General features: G+C 43.3%; 1 protein-coding gene across 1 annotated transcript; it reads left to right on the plus strand.

Moving 5' to 3' along the window:
• Positions 1-1457: 1457 nt before the first annotated feature.
• On the plus strand, positions 1458-20854 carry LOC146341915 (serine protease 33-like). Its single transcript, XM_084805262.1, has 7 exons — positions 1458-1575; positions 4731-4911; positions 6331-6351; positions 9429-9591; positions 12542-12813; positions 17740-17909; positions 20145-20854. Exons 2-7 carry the CDS (start codon positions 4854-4856, stop codon positions 20361-20363), a joined length of 903 nt encoding a protein of 300 aa, XP_084661388.1. The 5' UTR covers positions 1458-1575; positions 4731-4853; the 3' UTR covers positions 20364-20854.
• The last annotated feature ends 2054 nt before the right edge of the window (positions 20855-22908 follow it).

Below are 22908 nucleotides of genomic sequence, written 5' to 3' on the forward strand. Positions count from 1 at the left end.
TACCCAACACATACTCACCACAATGCTATCAAGTACTTGGCCAGAGCACTTCATACGTGAGCCATGGATTGAGGGTACTGTTGGTGTGTGCACATACAAATGATCCAGATGCAACCACGCCCCTCCTGAACAATGGCAGGTTCAGGGGTTTTATACCCTTTTCCCTCATTGGGGCTCATGAGATCAAAGAGGGGTTCAGTATGTTTTTTGTTGATAATACATCGTGTTCCCAGTTCCCAAGACTGACATTTATTGTAGACAGCCTGGCACCTCCTTCCGACTCCCCAATATCTCTATGGTCATAAACTGCCACCCTTGTTATCAAAACATCTGCAGATACCCCTCTTTTATTGTCCCATGTCCATCTTCTGTAACTGATACTTTGGCAATCTTCAGCACATACCAGAGCACCCTCATCTGGCCCTCCTGCAATAAAACCATTCATTCTCCATTCACACCTCCCCTTCCTGATCTGGGCTATTCACATAACATGAACTGGTTTAGTATGTTGACCTTTTTACATTTCATAGTGTTCTAAATTAACACTTAGATGCCTTGGGTCACAGATTACATCTCAGGATGTTTACAATTCAGGGTCAGACTTTGCATTCTATTTTTTCACACCACATTTGTTACATTACAAAGAAAACAAGAGTACATTGTGGCCCCTGAAGTCTACAAGGTTATCTAGTAGGAGCAGGCGGAGAAGTTATAGAGGGAAGCAATCTTCACTGACAAAAATCAAGTAAAGGTGGATTTAAGAAATGAGAGAAATTAATAAAAGTGATAAGATATTAGAAGTAAATATTCAAGGGAAATATAAGTGGATATGAGGAGACATTAAAAAGACAACTTGAAGAAAAATAGGAAAAATAAAATCACACTGTGTCAATGTTTTCGTTGTTTTATGAGGTGGTGGTATTTTAGTGGATAATTGTTTTTAACTGTTTTAAAATTTGTATGTTTTAATTTTATTGTTTGAAAGCTTGAGTCATTTTTGATAAAGGTATCGAAGAAATCGAAGAAATTATAGCAATAATAATATATAACTATATGATGGTCATGCAGTTTTAGACACCTATTTCTTATGCATTCTCTCTTTGTTCAAGGGCACAATCCTATGCATGTTTAGACAGAGAAAAGGCCTACAACTCCTTGCTGGCTGGGGAATGCTGGGAGTTGTAGGCCTTTTCTCTGCCTAAACATGCATAGGATTGCACCATAAGTGGTTCAAAGCAGGGAGACATTTCATATGCACAGAGCAGAGGCACACTGGCCATAGGCTCCTGTTTGTTTGCTTGCTTGCTTGCTTGCTTGCTTGTTTTTAAAAAACCCACTTCAGGGAAATGGCACTTGTAGTGTGTTATTTAAAAAATAAATAAATCAGCAGATGGTTCCTCTTAGTTCAAACCAGGAAGCTAATGTGTTTGTTCTGAGTGATTGAAACATCGCGGTACGCCATAAAAAGAATCAGCGTCAGAATATATAAAGGCTTCTGTTACTTTTCCTCAAGAACCTTACCAAGCAACAGCCCGAGAGTACAGAGTCTTTTCTGTTCGGCCAAGAAAGAACCAGGTAAGAATGGCAAAGACTAGGAAGAGGCGTTTATAAACTTGAGATGCGCTGGCAGGGTTGTGAGGGCCAAACCAGATGTGACATTGGAGTGAGATAAGAACATACAGAGCGCCATGCTGGATCTGACCAAGGGTCCATGCAGTCCAGCATTCTGTTCACACAGTGGCCGACCAGCTGTCGATTGGATCTTCCCACATAATTATCCTCTTTTAAAAGCAGCCACAGCATGGAGAAATACCAGTATAATGATCTAAATGCCCCTCTGCAAGCTTCTATCAGCTGCAGGGGCAACACAGAGGCACAAAATGGGGTAAAGACAAAAATACTTCAGTAGGTGCAATCATGGATCCTCCATGTAATGTCCCGTTTGGCCCTAAAACAGCGTAACTATTTGAAGGGACAGGAGGATGGTCTATGTTGTTGGACTGCAATTCCCATGAGCTCTAGCTAGCATAGCCAAAGGTGAGGGATGATGGGAGTTGCAGTCCAACGAGTTCTAGAGGGTCACAAGATCAAAGTGGTGTTGAGGTCAATAGTAGCTTATTGCCATGGAGTGGAAGGAATATAAAGGGAAGTATCATGAGTTCTTCTTCAGCTGTGGGAAGGAAATGATACCAAGTGGTTAGAGTCACAGGGCTAGTGGATGCTTCACTGCCCCTGTTTATTAGGCATAGATCCCTGTTTTCTGAAATCCATCCCTGGAAATTCAGTGTCTCCATTTTGTCCCTGTTTTTGCCTTTGGGAGTTATCACTTTTACAGTGAGTTGCTGGCCTTGACATTTTTCAGGGACCCACTCCCTCCCCTATAGGGTGGCCATCTTGATGATTTATTTATTTTAACTTCATTATTAATATTTAAATACTGCTTAATATAATAACATCCCCGTGGTTTACACAGAGCAATATTGAAATGGCAGCATTAAAATTCACTGTTTAAAACCACAGCTTAAAATACACTATTAAAAGCCATCCTCGATCCAATAACAATAAAGCGATACAAAAACAATAAAATGGAGGAGCATCATGATTAATGATAAGTTACAAGCCAGAAAAAGCCTGTTGCATTTTTAGGAGGCATTTCAAACGTACCACATGTTCTGCTTCCTAAGCCGCACGGGGGAGGGTGATCTCTATTTGGACAGTTCTCTGTTTGCAGCCCAAGGCCAGACTAAAGGTAAAGAACCATCAGGAGGAAGACGCAGGGGCCTTGAAGTTGCCCAGCCACAGTTAGGACCTGGACAGCAGACTGAGCACTTCTTCTTTTTTCCCTCTTTTGGGGGAGGGCGATGCATAAGTTAACCCTGACAAGAAGGTGGGGGAAATGTGTCTTGCGTTGTCTCTAGCGCACATTTAAGTAAATGCATGTTCATGAACACCAAGGCACCATGCGGCTCCTGTTTCACACACTGATGCTGTTGAGGCATGATGAAGTATATTTTTAAAGATAGTAACATATTGTAGGACAATTGTATATCTGTCTATGTAGTGTATCTTTAACCAAAAGAACAAGAATGTTCTTGACTTTTAAATCAGCAGGGAACAGGCTGAGGAGATCTATGGGAAAGGAGCAGACACTGGTCTTGGAGTTTAAGGAGGCCACAACAAGGGATGGTGGAGAAATCAATTTCATTTCATACTTTGGAAACGCAACCCATGTTGCACTTTTGCACAAATACAGGAAACATTACATTTGCACTTCTCTGAATTTTGTGATGCAGTGCTCCAATCAAAAAATGCATGCAAAAATGCACATATTAGGAAACGTGAACACAAAAATATCTATCTTAGTGAAAATAACATACAGAAATGCAGCACGTTAGGGAACATCGCTTGTAAAAATGTGTGTATTCGGCAAAATTGTAAGCAACAATCCATATATTAGGAGAAATGCACACAAAGGCACATGCAAATTTTAGTGCAAACTTTAAAAAGGGGGGAGCACAAATTGATGTGAAAGCAGGAAGAACCAAACTTAAAACTGGAAAAATGAGAAACTGAGAGGTAGCAAAATTGACAGATTCATTCGTCCCTAGATGACTCCATCACATCCAGTGCTTTTAGTGCCACCTACCCACTGATGACACCCAGCTCTAGCTCTCCACAACAGAAATTTCCCTCTTCATTCAATCCTGTTTCTCAAAGTGCATCTCTGTTTATTTTGCTTGTATGTAACATCATTGTCAGTGTGCCATCATTGTAAACCATCTAGAAAAAATATTTTATGAGATGGTTAATAAATATAAGAAATAAAGATGAATATCCCACTACCTGCAGCGGAAGCACCCACTGTTGCCTCTTCCTCTTGGCCTTCCTCTCCCCTCAATCCCATGCTCTGAGGGGTCTTTCCTCAGAGCAAGCAACTGTGTACAAAGTGGCCATGGAGATTAGTTGTGCCACTGCAGCAATTACTGCACAGGAAAGTGGCCGTAGACTTCCCTGGAATGCACACCATTGCACTGGGCATCCCTCCCAGCAATGGGGGTACATGACTTGCCACCTGAGGTCTCACCCTGCCTCATGGGAGGGCCAGCCTTAATCAATGCCTCAAGCACAATACATCCAAGACCAGACTTCTCATCTTTCCTCCCCAAACCTTCTTTGCCACTTTCTTTCTCCATATTTGTTAACAATATCACCATCCGCCCTGTTTACACAGCACGAAGCCTTGAATTTTTCTCCTCCTCTCCTTTACCCTCTCTATTGACTCCATTGCCAGGTCATGCCACTTCTCTCTTTAGAACATTTTTAAGGGCCCCTACTCTCTGTCCCCTCAGCAAAAACTATAGTCCACACGATGGTCTCCTGTCCTCTCATTTTGTGAGTGGCACTAACTAAACAAACACCGATGAACAGCCACCATGGATAGCCCACCACAATGCGCAGGTAACATGTTTTCTTACTGTTCCTGAAGTGCCATGCATGTTGTTGTTGGTTGTGTTGTTGTTGTTTCATACTGTTGTGCACCTGTTAAGGTCACCTGAAAACTGTTAGAAAGTTTGGCAGTGCTAATACTCAGATTGGGTGAGATGGGAGGTCTCAGGCTGTTGGGGAGAGCCAGAATTTGGGATTCTGATGGAACCTAATCAGTTCAGGGAATTAGGTCTTTCAGGTTGTCTCACTCCTTACACTCCACCAGTCCTATCCTTTCATCTTAGATATGAAATGTTATAGCACAGATACCAAAAGACATGGAGACAGAAGTAAAACAGCTATGTTTTGGAACTGACTGGAACTGGAACTAAGCCACCCAGAAGAGGACTAGAGAAGAACTGGCAGTTATGCCATTTGTGCTCTCCTGGCTTGCTGTATGGCTGCTACAACTGACTATGGTACAAGGTAAGTGAAGACAGTGGGGAGGTGCTGAGGGAGATGCTAGCACAGTTCCTGATTGCGCAGAGGATAGTAAGCAGGTTCAACTGAACGTGCTTAAGATATGCCTTCAGATCATCCATCTCAAGATTGAGGGTGGAGCTAGTGCATATGGGGAGGTCCCAATTGAGCACTCACAGCCTTTCTTCTGTGGGTATAAGTCGGGGAATATTGGGCTATATAGTTTTTTTTTAAGAATGCAATCTCAGAATAGGCTTTTTCCATAGAGGGCAATACAGCATATATAGGACTTCAAGGGAGTTCCCCATACAAGTATTGACCACACCACACCTTAGCCGCCCACAGCTGAGTTGATAAAGCATGTGCAAAGCTTGGGTAGCACCATGACAACATTTGTCTTACACACAAACAAGCACACAATGGCTGTTCCATCCATAAAGGAAGAAATTCTCCGGGTAGAAATCACCAGCAACTGGGCTGGAAGGCCAGACTAGGGCTGAGTTGTGAAAAGATGGGATGGCCCATTCCCACTGGAGGAATCCCTCTCATAGTCTTGCTATTGCTAAATACAGAGGTGTAAAGGAATTAGAGGGCAGTGTCCCCTTAAAGACAGTGGCCTGGCAGCTGAGCACTAGGAAAGGGCAGTGGGTACTGGGCCTGATTCACCAGTGTGAAGCCTTCACTGGGCCTGATTTGACACAAGCATTAGGAGCAGCGTACCTCCCGCCCTGCTGCTGCGAGGCAGCAACGTCAAAAGCAGGCCCAGAGCTAAAGACCTGACGAGTCCGGGTTCAGATTAAGGCCTATTTACACCCTGAGAATTTGGCTGTAAACACATTGCACATTTGTCGGAAGTGTTCACTCTTCAACAAATTGAGAAAAGATTTGCCACATTTGGATGATCATATCTTGGCCAATTAAAACATGGTAAACATGCGCCCATTGCTACGGATGGGGGAACTGATACTTGTCCATGCCGCACCCTGGATCTCCGCCAGCCTCTTGACCCTGCTTGCAGTGTGTGGCGAGCCACCTGTAATGTTGTGTAAATGGGCCTCTGTATGGCCACCGTCTACATAAAACTCACCTTTACTGAAAAGGCCAAGCTACCAATTTGAGCAGAATGGTGGCCTGGCGGAGCAGCAGGGCCTGCCTGCTGCACTTTCCCGAGCTCAAACGCCCAACTGGACACCACCGCCATCCCTACCTATTGCCCTGGCAACGCACTCAAAACTGCAGTCTTGTTACTGGGGTTTCTTCCCTAGTGTGATTCCAAACAGACAGTGCCTAATGCTACCAATCAAAAGGCATTGTGCAGCGATTACATCCTTTTTTGCTTAAAAAAGGGGTGGGGGTGGGGGCTGGGTAGACTTTTTTTCTATAGGGACTTTTACCTAAAGTATCTTCCCATTTTTACTTCCTCAGGTGCTGTTAGCTCAAATGCAGGTAAGAAGCCCTCGATAAATTGGAGGCATTTCTGCCCTGGGGAGATATAAAAAAGCAGAGCCCCCAAGAATTCAGAGATTATCCAATCCTAATCCCGTGCCTAAACCAGGACCATGACTAACATGATCCCCATTCATTTCAGTGGGTCTAAGTCTAGATCCATTGCCAAGGGAATTGGAATCCATTACAATCAGATCGGGCTAGGAGAGAAATTCTGGAGAGATAATTCTGGAAGGAGTTAGTTTGAATATGGTGAGGGAGAAAACAAAAATACAGAAAGAGGCTTCTTAGTTGTCTGTACTCTCTGGATTTACAGTTAGTAATACGAGATAGAGGTTGTTGACTAATAAGATAAAATATCTATTTAGTGGTCTGTTCTTCTATATTTATTTGCAACTATCCCTGCCTCATTCATGTGCCAAAGTAAAAACAAAAAGCAAACCCCCGCTTTGGGGCTTCACATGCACTTTGCCTTGTTGAACAAAGTGAGTTTTACATCTGAATAACTACTCATATAACTGGACCTCATATTGTCTTGAGAAATAATAAAGCAACAAATGTTTGTTAATTTTCCAGATTAAATAGTCCCTAAACCCCAGAGTATTGATCATTGATCAACAATTTACAGGGGGGCGGGCAGACTCAGCGCATGGGTCAACTTAGTTTACAATTTACTAAAAGCTATAAATAAGGTAATGGAGATTATCACAACAACAAATGCATCAAAAGGGAGTAAGGCGAGGCTGTCCTTTATCACCAGTGTTGTTCAATCCCTGTATCGAACTGATGGCAAACAAAATAAGTTCTAATAACACAATAGTAGGATGTCGAATGTAGCCAGTATGTAGGGAGCCAGTTCCAAGTAAGCAATTTATGCAGGTGATGTGATATTTGCTTTGGGCAGACCAGAACGATCAATTGGAAAAGTCCTAGAAGAGTTAGAGAAATCTGGTAAAATCTCAGGGTATAAAATTAAAAGCAAAATCAGAGACAATTGGTCTTAATATTAACTATGTAGTTAAGAAAGAATTAACCTTAAAAACTCAAATCCAATGGAAGAGAACCAAGATATGCTACCTTCGAAGTATGTTAGTGATACTATTGGAGAAATAATAAATACTAATTCTGATTTTTTAATAAGTAATATCAAGAAGGATTTTGATTGATGGAGTAATGAGAAGAGCCCTTAGATAGGACATATCTCAGTGGTCCACCTTTAAATATACCAATTAAAATTATAAGGATCTTACAAACTATGATAAACCAATTTATCTTTCAAGCAAAAATTCCCAGGATTATGTTTAAAACCACAGAGCAAAAAATGGAAAATGGGAGTCTTGCAGTGCCCAATATAGAAAAATACTATCAAGCAGCAATGTTAGCAGCAATGACCCAGTGATTTGGAGATGACAAGGACCATTGGGCAACAGAACAATTGGGACTAGATAGACCACTCACAGAAAATATTTGGGATAGACAAAATGAACAGGGAAATTATTCTAATATAATCCAAGTGGCAATAAAGGCAGTTGGGGTAAAATTAAAAACACAACTTGCACCAGAAATTTCTCCTAGATCTGGGGGTGGGGGGTGTTTGTTTTGTGTTTTTACCACAATTTGATTACGCAAGACAATATTGTAATATTTTTGATTTTTTAAAGAATGGTAAAATAGTAGCATTTGAGGGTGTTTATAGACAAAATAATCATTTGTCTATTTTCGATTTTTTCAGATTAGGAACTGCCTTACTCAATTGGCTAGAACTATAGATATACACAGACCATTAACTAAATTTGAAAAAGTACTTTTACAAAAAGAACAACAAAAGGGAATGTTATCTAAAATCTGTAATATCTCTCTGGATTTACCAGTTTATAGGAATAAGGCTAAACTTAAATGGGAAAGTAAATTTCAAATACCAATTAGAGAAAAACAATGGAATGAAATGTGGATTTATAATTATAAAATTCATATGCATGTGGCTGCAAAACAGAACTTTTATGAAATTATCTATTTTTGGTATCTGACTCCCAAGAGACTACAAAAGATGCCAATTATGCCAATTTAGCATTGGCAAAGTGTTTGAGAAGTGGATTTCATGGTGCTGATTTTGTCCACATTAATTTGGTGGAATTGTAAGAAAACTAAGAGATTCTAGACTGGATTTTTTTTTTAAGGTAATGGGTTGTAATCTGCCTATGAACCCTTCTGTTCCATTAGCAGGCAATATCAAAGGGTTTGTAAACAAAAAGAAGGGTTGACCAATTGCTAATATGTTAGTTGCAGCCCAGAGTCTTACTGCAAAATTTCAGAAAAAGAAACATCACCACTTAAGTTATGGGAAAACAGCATATGGAAAAGAATATTAATATATAAAATAACTCTATATAAAAAAAAATAGGGAAAGTAGAGCAACAAAGGAAGACTCAATGAAACAGTGGAGTAAATGTATTCTTTATTGGAAAGGAAGAAATAAACATATAGTTTAACTGAAGAAGTTTCGGAAGTAATTTAATTATTGAAATATAGAGAATTCAAGTTAGGACAATAACTACTGTTATTTCTGATCTACTGTTTATTGTTGAAAGTCTTATGTAATGAAAGTGAATATAAATGGAGAGTAATTTTTTTATTTTCATCATCATCGTCATCATCGTCATCATCATCTGGTTGTGTTACCTCCAGCTCCTTTAGTACTTGACTCTTGTTTGTATATTTGTATATGGTATTCTTCTTCTTTTTTTAATAATAAACATTAAAAACATACCCACACAAAGGGCTGGATGCTCCTGATCTCGTCTGATCTCGGAAGCTAAGCAGGGTCAGCCCTAGTTAGTACTTGGATGGGAGACCGCCTAGGAATCAGGCTTCCTGCACTGAGCAGGGGGTTTGACTCGATGGTCTTGTAGGCCCCTTCCAACCCTGTGATTCTATGATTCTATATTGGCAAGCTAATTCAAACTGAGAAACTTTGTTTCCTGGCATGCTCTGCCTCTTGTAACAGTTCGATTTTGTTATTGATATGATATTGCAAATCATAATGATACATCTTCTTACTTCCTCTCCGTCTTCTACAGTTTGTGGGCAGCCAAAGACCTCTCCACGAATTGTTGGAGGCCATCCAGCCTCTGATGGGTCATGGCCGTGGCAAGTCGCCCTTTTACTAAATCACTTTCAAATCTGCGGGGCCTCCCTCTTAGCTGAGCAGTGGGTGTTGACAGCAGCTCACTGCTTCTTAAAGTAAGTATCTGATCCGTGTTGCTGTGAATTGTTACGGGGGATTCGGACATGCTGGCTGTCTGCCCATGTGTAGCTGTGCTTCGTACTTTCATTGGCATCACCCTGACACCTTGGCTCAATAATCTGTTTTGTGCCACATGAAGCAGCAGGGCCACAGGCCTGGTGGAAGGCTGTTAGAAACATGGATGGTTCTCAGTGTAGCTGTAGAAGAAGCTGTATTTGCACCTGTGCTCCTTTCATCGATCTGGAACTGAGCAGAAACATGCAAATGCCTATTAGATTCAGAAGTCAGTCACTGGCCAGCCATCTTGCCAGCCAGTAACCTGACCAATACAGAGCCTTGGTGAGAAATATGGCTTAATCCCGAAGGGTTCTCATCCACCAGGCAACAGGTTTAGAAACCACTTATTTAATTAATTAATTGATTGATTAATTTACTTAATTAATTAATTAACTTATTTCTGTACCACCAATGGCCACAGCTCTCTGGGCAGTTCACAAAATTAAAACCACAAAGCACAGCATAAAACAATATAAAAGCTAAAAACTTGGGCACCCCTCATGATCACTCTTCTTTTGTATACCCATGACTAATTATATACCAATGCATAGCTTTTGCCGCGTAAAGCTACTTAAATTAAAAAGCCAGGAACTTCCCTGAGCTTTCATTTCATTCTCCTGAACCAAACTATTGTTCCCTTTGCTCAGCCCCATCCTGAGCCTAACCTCAGAGCCACTGACTCTTTTGTCCTGGAACCTAGAAACGTCTTGACTTCGGTCACTTTATTTTTTGCTTTGGCATCTCTTACATTTGTAGATTTCACTCAGTTCTAAGATTAGCTGCATCTCCAAGATGGTTCATCATTATTTTTTCTGAGCATGATCCCCCTCTCTATTTTGGACGCCTCTCCAACATTTCCAGGCCCTGAATCTTTCTGTCCTTGTCTTGAACCACTTTGTTTTCTTGTTTGCCTAGACAGATCCATTGGCCTTGTACACCCAGAGAGAAAAGTTTACCCCATTGCCAAAGCACCCATTTAGAAATGCCATGTTCCATTTATTGAAGTGACTTGGCTAAACCTGTGGTGCCATTCAGGGAGCTTGCAACTTCCATACGAGTTGGAGTCTCTGAGTCCAGATGTAGTAGGGAGCCTAGCACACTGGAAAGCTGCAACTCAATGGGGTTCATCATCACATGGAGCTTTTATCCTGCTATTGAGATGGCTCTGTCACAGAGGTTTGTGGGCTCTTTAGATGATGCCGTTACCCTCCAGGGTGTCTCCCACCATTTCCCCCAGCCTATCCCATGTTTTCCTCAAACGCAAAAAAGTAGTATTTTTTCAAGCCCATGGAACAGGAGCGCCATGACCTCCATGTGAAATTCTCCCATAGCGGAAGAAACTGCTCTGTCTGCCTGCTGTGGATGTTTATTTATGGTTGTTGGGGGTGTGGTCAGGATGATGAAGGTACTGAGGATGGGAGATGAGTTACAGGGAAGGAGACCCAAGCAGATTTGACAGGTGTGAGGGCAAGATTCACCTGCTGATTGCATCTCCTGCCTCTGCATTTCTCAGTGGGAGGGAGAAGAGGGTAAAATGCCTCCCTGCAATGAAGGGACACACATCTGATCCCCCACCCCACAAAGCTCAGAAGCAACCTCCTCTGTTGTTTCAGAGCACCCCATTAAGTTCAATGGGGCTTACTCCCAAGTAAGTGTGCCGAGGGTTGCAGACTTACAGGGTGATCTTATGTCTACTCAGAAGTAAGTCCCATTGAGTTCAATGCAGCTTACTCCCAAGTAAGTGTACCCAGGATTGCAGACTTATAGCGTGGTATTATCTCTATTCAGAAGTAAGTCAGAGGTTTCCTGGGGGCTGCGAAAAAACTGTACAGCAGAAGTTAAGCTACAAAAACAAGACACACACCCCTCCTTTGCACACATGCCAGGCAGGGAGGGAGGCACTCCCTCAGTTCGAACCACATGGCTGCCATGTAAAGAAACCCCTCCTATTCCCACAAAGAAACTGAAAGCAGGAAGCTCCGGAAAGGACGTGGGGTTTTGCGGGGGTTTTGCTTAATGTAAAAACACCCAATGTCTCCAGAAAAGCACAACTAAATCAGCCCCTTTTAAAACCTTTTCAGGTACAGTTTAGCTAGCCCCCCACCTCCTTGTCCCTCTCTGTGTTTATTATTTTCTTCACTGTAGTCAATGATGGGTTTTATATGATATTGCTGCATCTTATTTAAAAAAGCAGTTAGCAGAGAAAAAGAAGAAAATAAGGCAAAACGGAATGAGCTGTTACTAGTCCCACATGCACACAGAGACCACACTTTCTTTTTGGTGAAGAAAAGGAAACACCTTTACTTACATATTCTTGTACATAAGATGTAGGGCCACCCTACAGTTTTAAAGGAGACATTGTTCAGTCCATGTCTTTGCACGCCATGTGCTCTCAGCGATGGAGGAAAGCAGAAGGAAAGAGGAGGGGGGAGAATGAAGGGGCAGAGCAGGTAACTACTGCCATAGAGATCCTAAGGCTAGTTATTCTATGCATTAACTAGCTAACTGCTAAACTGCCCCCTTGCTGTAACTTCAGATGAGGTGGCAATATTCCCAGCAGTCAGAACAGATAGGAAGGTAAGGAAGCCCTGTTTTAAGGCTCTCCATTTTGAAATTCTATTTTTGTACCAAAGTGTGATGGTTCCTATGAAATGAATTACAATGCAGCACAATTTCTCACTGCAGCAACTACTATTACGGTATAAGATTGCTCTGCAAAAGGGATGGGTTTCCAGTCATGGATCTCCCATGTTTCATATAGTTTTGCTATCAGCCAAGGGAGTGTGTAAGTGTGTGTGTTGGGGGGGGGGGGTGAGATCTTACACATCTCACAGAAACAAAGCCTTCAGTTTCACAAACTCCCGGTGCATTTTGCTCTGGTGTTCACAGGTCTACCAAGCCTTCCCATTATGAAGTGTTGCTGGGTGCCTATAAGCTCTCCAGCCTTTCCGTTAACGCGGTATTTTCTGGTGTGCAGCAGATTATCATCCCCCCTGACTTTAACAACAAGAACAATGTTGGGGATATCGCTTTACTTAAACTGAAGGCTCCTGTGGAATTCACCAACTACATCCGCCCCGTCTGCCTGCCAAACTCTTCTGTACAATTCTCTATGGATGCAGACTGCTGGGTCACTGGATGGGGAAATATTGAAGATGGAGGTGAGGAATCCTATTTGCAGAGCTCACTGAGATTCCACTGATGTTCACAGCATCAATTACCATAATTCTTTATAATGTAGTGGAGGAACAGCTCCCTTCCCCAAGGACCTTGCAGAGCATTTCTACACCAGGCTAAAATCCCACAACTTTACCAAGGCTTTCTGCTTCCATTTTAAATGCAGGATCATGACGGGCTCCCTTTACATGTGCCTCTCCCCTCCCCCCCTTATCTATGTGTTCTATATGTTTCATTATACAGCCACAAGATGGTGCTGTGGTCTAGCTCCTCTTACTGCATGACAGCCTCTTTTCACCAGGAAACTCAATGTGCTATAATTTGATAGCTCATTAACTCCTGTCTTTTTAAAAATGAGATAAAGTCATTTAGAGTGGGAGATGCCCTGCGGGTTGATGATGTCATGTAAAGGACTCACAAACTTCAGTGAGTAACCAATCTCAATAGCAGGATAAAAGCCCTGCGTGGAGAAGCCCATAGTCTCAGTGTCACAGGGAGACAGAATAATAATTGCAAAAGAAAAAATAACACAAGGGATAGAGCTGAGTGAATCCAATTAAACCCAGCCTACCCCATTCTCCCCTTCATGGATCACTGCCTTGTTGTGGCGAAGGGGCTTGCGTAACTCAGTGAAGCCATAAACTATGCCATGCAGGGCCACCCAAGACGGACAGGTCATGGCAGAGAGTTCTGACAAAATGTGGTCCACTGGAGAAGGAAATGGCAACCCACTCCAGTATTCTTGCCAAGAAAACCCCATGGAACGTATCACAAGGCTAAAAGAGATGACGCCGGAAGATGAGCCCCTCAGGTCGGAAGGTGTCCAATATGCTACTGGGGAAGAGCAGAGGGTATTTCCAAGTAGCACCAGAAAGAGTGAAGCAGCTGGGCCAAACCCGAAAGGACACTCAGCTGTGGATGTGTCTGGTGGTGAAAAGAAAATCCGATGCTGTAAAGAACAATATTGTTTAGGAACCTGGAATGTCAGATCAATGAATCAAGGTAAGCTGGAGGTGGTCAAACATGAGATGGCAAGATTGAACATCGACATCTTGGGAATCAGCGAACTAAAATGGACAGGCATGGGCGAATTTAATTCAGGTGACCATCATATCTACTATTGTGGGCAAGAATCCCTTAGAAGAAATGGAGTAGCACTCATAGTCAACAAAAGGGTGGGAAAAGCAGTATTGGGGTACAATCTTAAAAATGATAGAATGATCTCAGTACGAATCCAAGGCAAACCATTCAACATCACAGTAATTCAAGTCTATGCCCCAACCACTGCGGCCGAAGAAGCTGAGGTTGATCGGTTCTATGAAGACCTACAACACCTTCTAGAACTAACACCAAACAAAGATGTCCTCTTCATCATAGGGGATTGGAATGCTAAAGTAGGAAGTCAAGAAATCACCGGGATAACAGGCAGGCATGGCCTTGGTGTACAAAATGAAGCAGGACAAAAGCTAATAGAGTTTTGCCAAGAGAACATGCTGATCATAGCAAACACTCTTTTCCAACAGCACAAGAGGCGACTCTACACATGGACGTCACCAGATGGTCAATATCGAAATCAGATTGATTATGTCCTTTGCAGCCAAAGATGGAGAAGCTCCATACAGTCAGTAAAAACAAGACCTGGAGCTGACTGTGGCTCAGATCATGAGCTGCTTCTTGCAAAATTTCAGCTTAAATTGAAGAACGTAGGGAAAACCACTAAACTGTTCAGGTATGACCTAAATCATATCCCTGATGAATATACAGTGGAGGTGAGGAATAGATTTCAGGGATTAGACCTGATAGACAGAGTGCCTGAGGAACTATGGACGGAGGTCCGTAACATTGTTCAGGAGGCAGCAACGAAATCCATCCCAAAGAAAAAGAAATGCAAGAAAGCAAAGTGGCTGTCTGATGAGGCTTTACAAGTAGCTCACGAAAGAAGGGAAGCGAAAAGCAAGGGAGAAAGGGGAAGATATACCCAACTGAATGCAGAGTTCCAGAGAATAGCAAGGAGAGACAAGAAGGCCTTCTTAAATGAACAATGCAAAGAAATCGAGGAAAACAACAGAATGGGAAAGACTAGAGATCTCTTCAAGAAAATTGGAGATCTCAAGGGAACGTTTTGTGCAAAGACGGGCATGATAAAGGACAAAGAAGGCAGGGACCTAACAGAAGCAGATGAGATTAAGAAGAGGTGGCAAGAATACACAGAAGAACTATACAGGAAAGATCTGAATGTCCCTGATAGCCATGATAGTGCGGTCACTGAACTTGAGCCGGACATCCTCGAGAGTGAAGTCAAGTGGGCCTTAGGAAGCATTAGTAACAACAAAGCTAGCGGAGATGACAGTATTCCAGCCGAGCTATTTAAAATCCTAAAAGATGATGCTGTTAAAGTGCTGCATTCAATATGCCAACAAATCTGGAACACTCAACAGTGGCCACAAGACTGGAAAAGGTCAGTTTACATTCCAATTCCAAAGAAGGGCAACGCCAAAGAGTGTTCAAACTACCGCACAATTGCGCTCATTTCACATGCCAGCAAGGTGATGCTCAAAATCCTACAAGCTAGGCTTCAGCAGTATGTGAACCGAGAACTACCGGAAGTACAAGCTGGGTTTCGAAGAGGCAGAGGAACTAGAGATCAAATCGCCAACATTCGCTGCATCATGGAGAAAGCAAGAGAATTCCAGAAAAACGTCTATTTCTGCTTCACTGACTACGCTAAAGCCTTTGATTGTGTGGATCACAACAAACTGTGGCAAATTCTTAAAGTGATGGGAGTACCAGACCACCTTACCTGTCTCCTGAGAAACCTGTACGAGGGTCAAGAAGCAACAGTCAGAACCAGACATGGAACAACCGAGTGGTTCAAAATTGGGAAAGGAGTACGACAAGGCTGCATATTGTCACCCTGCTTATTTAACTTATATGCAGAGTACATCATGAGAAATGCCGGGTTGGATGAATCAGAGGTCGGAATTAAGATTGCTGGGAGAATTATCAACAACCTCCGATATGCAGACGATACCACCCTAATGGCAGAAAGCGAAGAGGATCTAAAGAGCCTCTTGTTGAGGGTGAAAGAGGAGAGTGCAAAAGCTGGTTTGAAACTCAACATTAAAAAAACTGAAAAAATCAGTCCATCCTAAAGGAAATCAACCCTGAGTGCTCATTGGAAGGACAGATAATGAAGCTGAAGCTCCAATATTTTGGCCACCTAATGCGAAGAGAAAACTCCCTGGAAAAGACCCTGATGCTGGGAAAGACTGAAGGCAAAAGCAGAAGGGGACGGCAGAGGATGAGATGGCTTGATAGCATCACGGATGCAATGAATATGAACTTGAGCACGCTCCGGGAGAGAGCGCAGGACAGGAAGGCCTGGCGTGCTATGGTCCATGGGGTCACGAAGAGTCGGACACGACTGAACGACTGAACAACAACAACAACAACCCCATTCTATCAGGGCAGCAGCCCCTGTTGGAGTCAACATAGGGACATTGCACAAAATGGTTCCCCTATGTTGTCACGTCTCCAGCCCAGTCACACTGTTTGAAAGTACTCCCATGTGGCTTGGCACCATTGCATGATGAGTCTCTGCAACAGATCCTGGTGAAGTTCTCACAAACCAGGCTCAGAAAGAAATTCCAAATCACACCCTAAAACTGAGGTGAGCAGGGCCCATTCCAGATATTGGGAGGACCAATTGTTCAATATGTTCTCCAAGTTTCCCAGCCTGAGTCAGCCCAGCTCTTCCCCCCTGCTGTTGCCACTGCCCATTTATTTGCCTTGCCCCCAGGGTCAAATTGGCACCACCTGTCTGAGAGAGAACCAACTATGTGGAGGTTAGTGCTCCTTCTCTTGGTTCCTCTTACTGTTCACTTACTCAGACAGCGAATATGTCAAGGCAGAAACCACTAAGAGAAGGATCTAGGGGTTGGCAGAGGGCCCCCTTTTCGGATATGGGTCTTGGTAGTTGCCCAGTTGTGTTGGAGCTGACTCATGCTAGAGGTGAGCTAGAGTGCTACGGGTGAGCTTTACCACCAGAACATTCTCCTCTGGGCTGGATTTTGCACGACTTAAGGAAAGGGGCATGTCTTAGGGGGGGGGCTTAATGGGGCAGCAGAGACTGTCAAGCCTTTACAGCTTCCTGAGTCCTCAGTTTCTTATAGGAATTTTGGGGAAGGGGTATTATTATTATTATTATTTGAAAGCCCAAAGAAATCCCAAGCCAATCTGAGGCAAGAGGACTCACCTCCACCCACTCTATTCTACATACTCAGAGGCTTACTTACTGCATCATTCATTCTAGAGCTCCCAGATGACTAACCAGCCCTGCATGGACCATGACGCCTTTTGGTCCCTGGCTGAAGTGCCAATTGGAGCTCCTCCAGCTGCCACTTTGGGTGGGGAACTGGCTTTGCTATGCAGCAGTTTCCCTGTCCAGCCCCTCAGTCAGGAAGGCTCCCTCAATGGGAGTGGGAGCAGTGTGTGAAGCAATGGTGGGAATGACTGTTTACTCTGATTTATAATATCCCTGATAATGGGAGATTCCTCTTCCTGCCTTTTCCACAAGCCCCCTGTAGCCTCCAGGTCTTGGGTGTTGTGGACAAGGTGGGAATTCAAGGATGGGAGGAATTCAAGGATGGGAGGGGAAGGTGTCTCACTCCAGGTTGCTCAGGAGTGGGCAGGCCCGGCTGGCGGCTGGCCAAATTGGCCCCTGGGCTGAAGGTTCCTGATCCCTCTTCTACTGAATAATATAGCTTCTCCATATGGGGAGAAGATTGTGCGGATGCTCAAGTGTGGTGGATGTGCTTCCACAGCACACTCACTGCTCAAATTATGAATTTCCACTCTGAAGTCTCCTCCCTCTGCATTCCATGACCACAGTCCATTTTTCTCTCCTACAGTGAACCTGCCAAACCCACGAACCCTCCAGGAAGTGAAGGTGCCCCTGATAAACAGAGAAACCTGCAACAATCTTTATAACAGTGCACCAGCTAAAGGCTTTCCCAAGGATCCCATCAAGTCTGAAATGTTGTGTGCTGGTTATCCAGAAGGTGGGAGGGATTCTTGCCAGGTAGGATGTTCCATAACATTTTCTTCATTGAGCCATTGCCTGTGATGGACAATATAATAATAGTGCAGTTTTGGAGTGGCGAGATGCAGAAGAGGCCAGGTTAAATGTGCAATAGTCCTTACATCTGGCTTCTTCTTCTTAAGGTGCCATCTCCTATCAGAGGTTAGCTATCATTACAGCTATTTTTGTTTTTGACGCCACTGCTCTAAATAATTGTATAGAAGTACAGCTGAACCATTCCCTCAGATTCTTTAACCACAATGCTTGTCTGCTTCCTATTGATCGTTTTCCTTCCATTTTCCCTTGTATAATGAGTTGGAGTATGGCATATTTTTCACCTCAGTAATAAAGCACTCCTATTTTATTCCTAAGACACAGAAGTTCAGAGATGCATTCCTGTCAGTAGAGGAATTTTCAGAATTCAAGCCTCCTCCATTTCCTGAAAAGAGAACAGCTGCGAATTGAAATGCATTATGGATTAGTTACATTGAAACGGATCATGTGAATAAAGCCCTTAGCCATTTCTTTCTCACTTTGGTCTAGCTGGAAGATGGCACCTCTCCATCCTTCAGGCTCTCCAAAATTATTAGTAGTAGTATTGTTGTTGTTGCTGTTATTGATGTACAGTAATGAAATCTTGATTAATTAATCATATAGCATGGAGCTGAATTAATTGATTAGATAATCAAATTAAATCTTATCTACACTTGTATATACGTTCCATGGGGTTTTCTTGGCAAGAATACTGGAGTGGGTTGCCATTCCTTCTCCAGTGGATTCTCCAGTGAATCACAGGTCGGAATTAAGATTGCCGGGAGAATTATCAACAACCTCAGATACGCAGATGATACCACCCTAATGGCAGAAAGCAAAGAGGATCTCAAGAGCCTCTTGTTGAGGGTGAAAGAGGAGAGTGCAAAAGCTGGTTTGAAACTCAACATTAAAAAAACAAAGATCATGGCATCTGGCCCCATCACTTCCTGGCATATGGAAGGGGAAGAAATGGAAGCAGTGACAGATTTTACTTTCTTGGGCTCCAAGATCACCGCAGACGGTGACTGTAGCCATGAAATTAAAAGACGCTTGCTCCTTGGGAGGAAAGCTATGGCAAACCTAGACAGCATAGTAAGAAGCAGAGACATCACCTTGCCGACAAAGGTCTGTCTAATCAAAGCTATGATTTTCCCAGTAGTAACGTATGGCTGTGAGAGCTGGACTATAAGGAAGGCTGAGTGCCGAAGAATTGATGCTTTCGAACTGTGGTGCTGGAGAAGACTCTTACGAGTCACCTGGACTGCAAGGAGGTCAAATCAGTCCATCCTAAAGGAAATCAACCCTGAGTGCTCCTTGGAAGGACAGATCCTGAAGGTGAAGCTCAAATATTTTGGCCACCTAATGCGAAGAGAAAACTCTCTGGAAAAGACCCTGATGCTGGGAAAGACTGAAGGCAAAAGGAGAAGGGTTCAGCAGAGGATGAGATGGCTAGATAGCATCACCGATGCAATGAATATGGACTTGAGCACGCTCAAGAGTCAGACACGGGATCTGTGTCCCCAGGGATGCCCAATTTAGGCCCCACATTAGCCAACTTGGAGCTGCCATAGGGAAATTCCCTCCCATCAAGACCAATGGGAGGGATATTTTATATAAAATCAATTTTAGAAACTGAAAATGCAGAATTATAAAAGGCTTATCAAAATGGCCAGTTTTGGGAGAGAGCGCAGGACAGGAAGGCCTGGCGTGCTATGGTCCATGGGGTCACAAAGAGTCAGACACGACTGAACAACTGAACAACAACAACAACACTTGTATATAAGATAAAATCACCAGTTCTTAAGAAAAAAAGGCAACTTTCTTTGTTTTAGGCAATGATACATGAAAAGGCACAGTCATGGAAGAGGATTTCCTGCTTCTCTTGCACACAGGGGTGAATGCCTCTTCTAAGGTGGCACTTGTCCACCACCAATTTGTTTGTTTTAATAATAGCAGATATTTAAAAAATGAAACAATCATTAACAACTTTTCCACCAATTCTTACAACCTCAGATAGTAGACCATTACAGATGTGGGTGGCAGGAGGCTGAGATAATGTTGGCTTGCCAAAGGTCACCTTGTGAGTATGTGGCTGAGGTAAAACTGGAACTTTTCCAGCACCCCGACCAACTCAGCATACCAAATCAGATGGCAGTGTGTTTTCCATAGATGTGTGCTATCTACCATTATTTCTCTCCACAGGGTGACTCCGGGGGACCCTTAGTTTGCAAACAGAAAGGAGGTTGGACTCAGGTTGGGGTTGTGAGTTTTGGAGCAGGGTGTGCTGAACCCAGACACCCTGGTATCTACACTTCAGTACATGTCTATGCCAACTGGATTCAAGTGAGGATGAATCATGGGCTGCAAAATGTCCCCATTGCAACATACCTCTTGATGTCTCTTGCACTGGCCTTCCTGTGAAACATCCAACTTTCTGCTTCCGGCCTGCCAGCTCATTGCATGGAATATCAGTATGGAGGATGCTGGTGTGATTCAGTTTAATTAACTCCAGTATCATGACATGCAGTAGGGTGGAGATTCGGAGAACCTTACCCCCACTCCATTCTATCTGACTAATTTGGGTACATCTGCATTGCCCATTTAAATTCATACAAAAAAAATTGATAGTGGTCTAAGTGCTACAGCTTACTCCAAAACAAAAAACAAAAAACCCACCCTTGGGCATTGTCACTTGGAGCATGACACTTGGGGAAACACTTAGAGATTCTTGGGAATACTTTGGCGTGTCAACATGGACTTTGGTAAGGAGCTATGACACTTAGGATGTAAATGTGATGTTTTAGTTTCTGTAATGTCTGTCATGTAATGTCTGTAATTAAACAAACAAATAAATAAATAATCTCTTGAGATTTTAAAATGATTTTAAAATAAAATGATGCAGCTTAATTCCTGGGAGATGTGATGATGAAAAGTTTACTTTGAATTTAATTTCCTCTGTTTTGAGAGCAATACTAACCTCCCATCTTTGATGGCTGGAGGGGGTTAGGATGTTGTGGTGGGTGCCTTCCATCATCCTCCACTGGCAGAGAGGAGTGCTATGGGTGTGGGGGCTCCACTGTATCCACAAACACATGGAAAGTTACCATGGGCGGTCCTGCTGGTGATACCAGGCAGATAGCCCTGGAAAGGGGCATTCTTCGGGTGGGCCAGGAGATTTCTTCATCCAATACATAACATTTTACATCATAAGTTAATTGTTTATCTCTTTTACTCTTTTTGTCCTTGCTGTTATTATTTCTATAATTTTATATAAAATAAATTTTAAAAACTGAGGCTCATCAAAATGGACAACTGGAGCAGCTTTCCAATAACAGCTTTCCAGTTGTTGTTCTTATTTTTCACTGCCTTCGAGTATGTACCTTGTTTAAGAACTTTTGTACACCATTCATTCAGAGTGAAATCAGAATGTGTTAGCAAACAGAAAAGCCTGAAAAGGGGCATTCACAGGGTCGGCCAGAACCGGTGTTGGATCATCTGGATCCAAGCCGTTCTCTTCCCCCCAGGGATGCCCAATTTAGGCCCCACATTAGCCAACTTGGAGCTGCCATAGGGAAATTCCCTCCCATCAAGACCAATGGGAGGGATATTTTATATAAAACCAATTTTAGAAACTGAAAATGCAGAATTATAAAAGGCTTATCAATGGCCAGTTTTGGGAGAGAGCGCAGGACAGGAAGGCCTGGCGTGCTATGGTCCATGGGGTCACGAAGAGTTGGACACGACTGAACGACAACAGAGGTATGCCTTATATTGCATACATACCTATCCAGCATCCCACAGATGAAAATAGGGACAGGTTTGTGAACAAATAATACCCCTATTTAGGGATGGTGCAGCAGTTGGAGAGGGTGGACTCCCCCCACTCCTGGTCTGGCCACCCAGGCCCCACTTGCTGGGCTGTGAGGGGCTCAGGCGATCATGCAGGTGGGCAGCAAGGATGGGTGGTCAACTGCCTGAAGGAAGCGGACAGAGGTGCATCCATCCATCCCTACCCCTATTCTTGCACTCTCATGTCTGCCCTGACAAACCTCCATTACTTTACACATTCTGAGCTTTTCTTATTCCTGGTATATCCCACACAGTGGTGTAGTGGAGCTGGGGCTCACAGCATCATAGCGCCAATACTTTTTGATTAGCAGGAACAATTGTGTCATCTGCCACCTCGCTCAGGCTTCCCTGCAATCCTCACAGTAGCTTTGGGGAAAGGGATTGTTTCAACAAAAATGTATTGTTGTGAGCTATCCCAAAGTATATTGGGAAGGCTTCGTCTTGAAAGGATAATTTAGACCCATTAGCTTTACAAAAGATCTGCTCCTGGTGGAGATGAAAACTGCTAGAACTGGTTTGTTGACATGGATCAACAAAGCTACCTGAATTCTTGGACTCTCTTTCATGACATGGCTATGGAGACAATCATGCATAGGGCTGGGCTAAAGTCTCACCCCTCTCCACCTTTGCCATACCTTTGTTCCCATAGGAAAGTGGGGAAGGGGATCTTCAGGGACATTCAGGGATGGGTAGGATCAAAGCCAAATGGTTTTCAGGTGAGAAGGGCATTCTAAACAGGGATGGTGTGTGCACCCAATTTGGTCTGGGAGTCCAGCAGACCCTGCCTGTGCCCCTGAGCCATGGCTACTGAGCCCTTAACCCTGTTCACCCCACCCTGCATGCTCTCTGAGCTGCCAGCACTCACTTGGGACCTGTTCTCAAGCACCACAATCACCATTTTGCAAAAAAAGATGGCAACCACAATGTGCACACATCTAGTTGTACACAAAATGGTGCTGTGAATGGCCCATTTAAACAAAGATTATAGGTGTAAATGGTCCGTTTACACCTGTAATCTTGCGTATATAGGCCATTCACAGCACTGTTTTCATACAACTAGATGTGCACATATTGTGCTTGCCATTTAAAAAAAAATTGCAAAATGAGGATGGGTCCC

The sequence above is a fragment of the Heloderma suspectum genome, chromosome 6 (genome assembly GCF_057233095.1).
Source record: "Heloderma suspectum isolate Gila_16-S chromosome 6, 16-S_ref, whole genome shotgun sequence".
NCBI classification, from domain to species: domain Eukaryota; kingdom Metazoa; phylum Chordata; class Lepidosauria; order Squamata; family Helodermatidae; genus Heloderma; species Heloderma suspectum.

Excerpts from the sequence above, each read along its gene's own strand:
- LOC146341915 (XM_084805262.1), top strand. The coding sequence starts at position 4,854 with ATGCCATTTGTGCTCTCCTGGCTTGCTGTATGGCTGCTACAACTGACT. Across the intron at positions 4,912-6,330 it reads ACAACTGACTATGGTACAAG|GTGCTGTTAGCTCAAATGCA; the intron begins GTAAGTGAAGAC and ends TTACTTCCTCAG. Across the intron at positions 6,352-9,428 it reads TGCTGTTAGCTCAAATGCAG|TTTGTGGGCAGCCAAAGACC; the intron begins GTAAGAAGCCCT and ends CGTCTTCTACAG.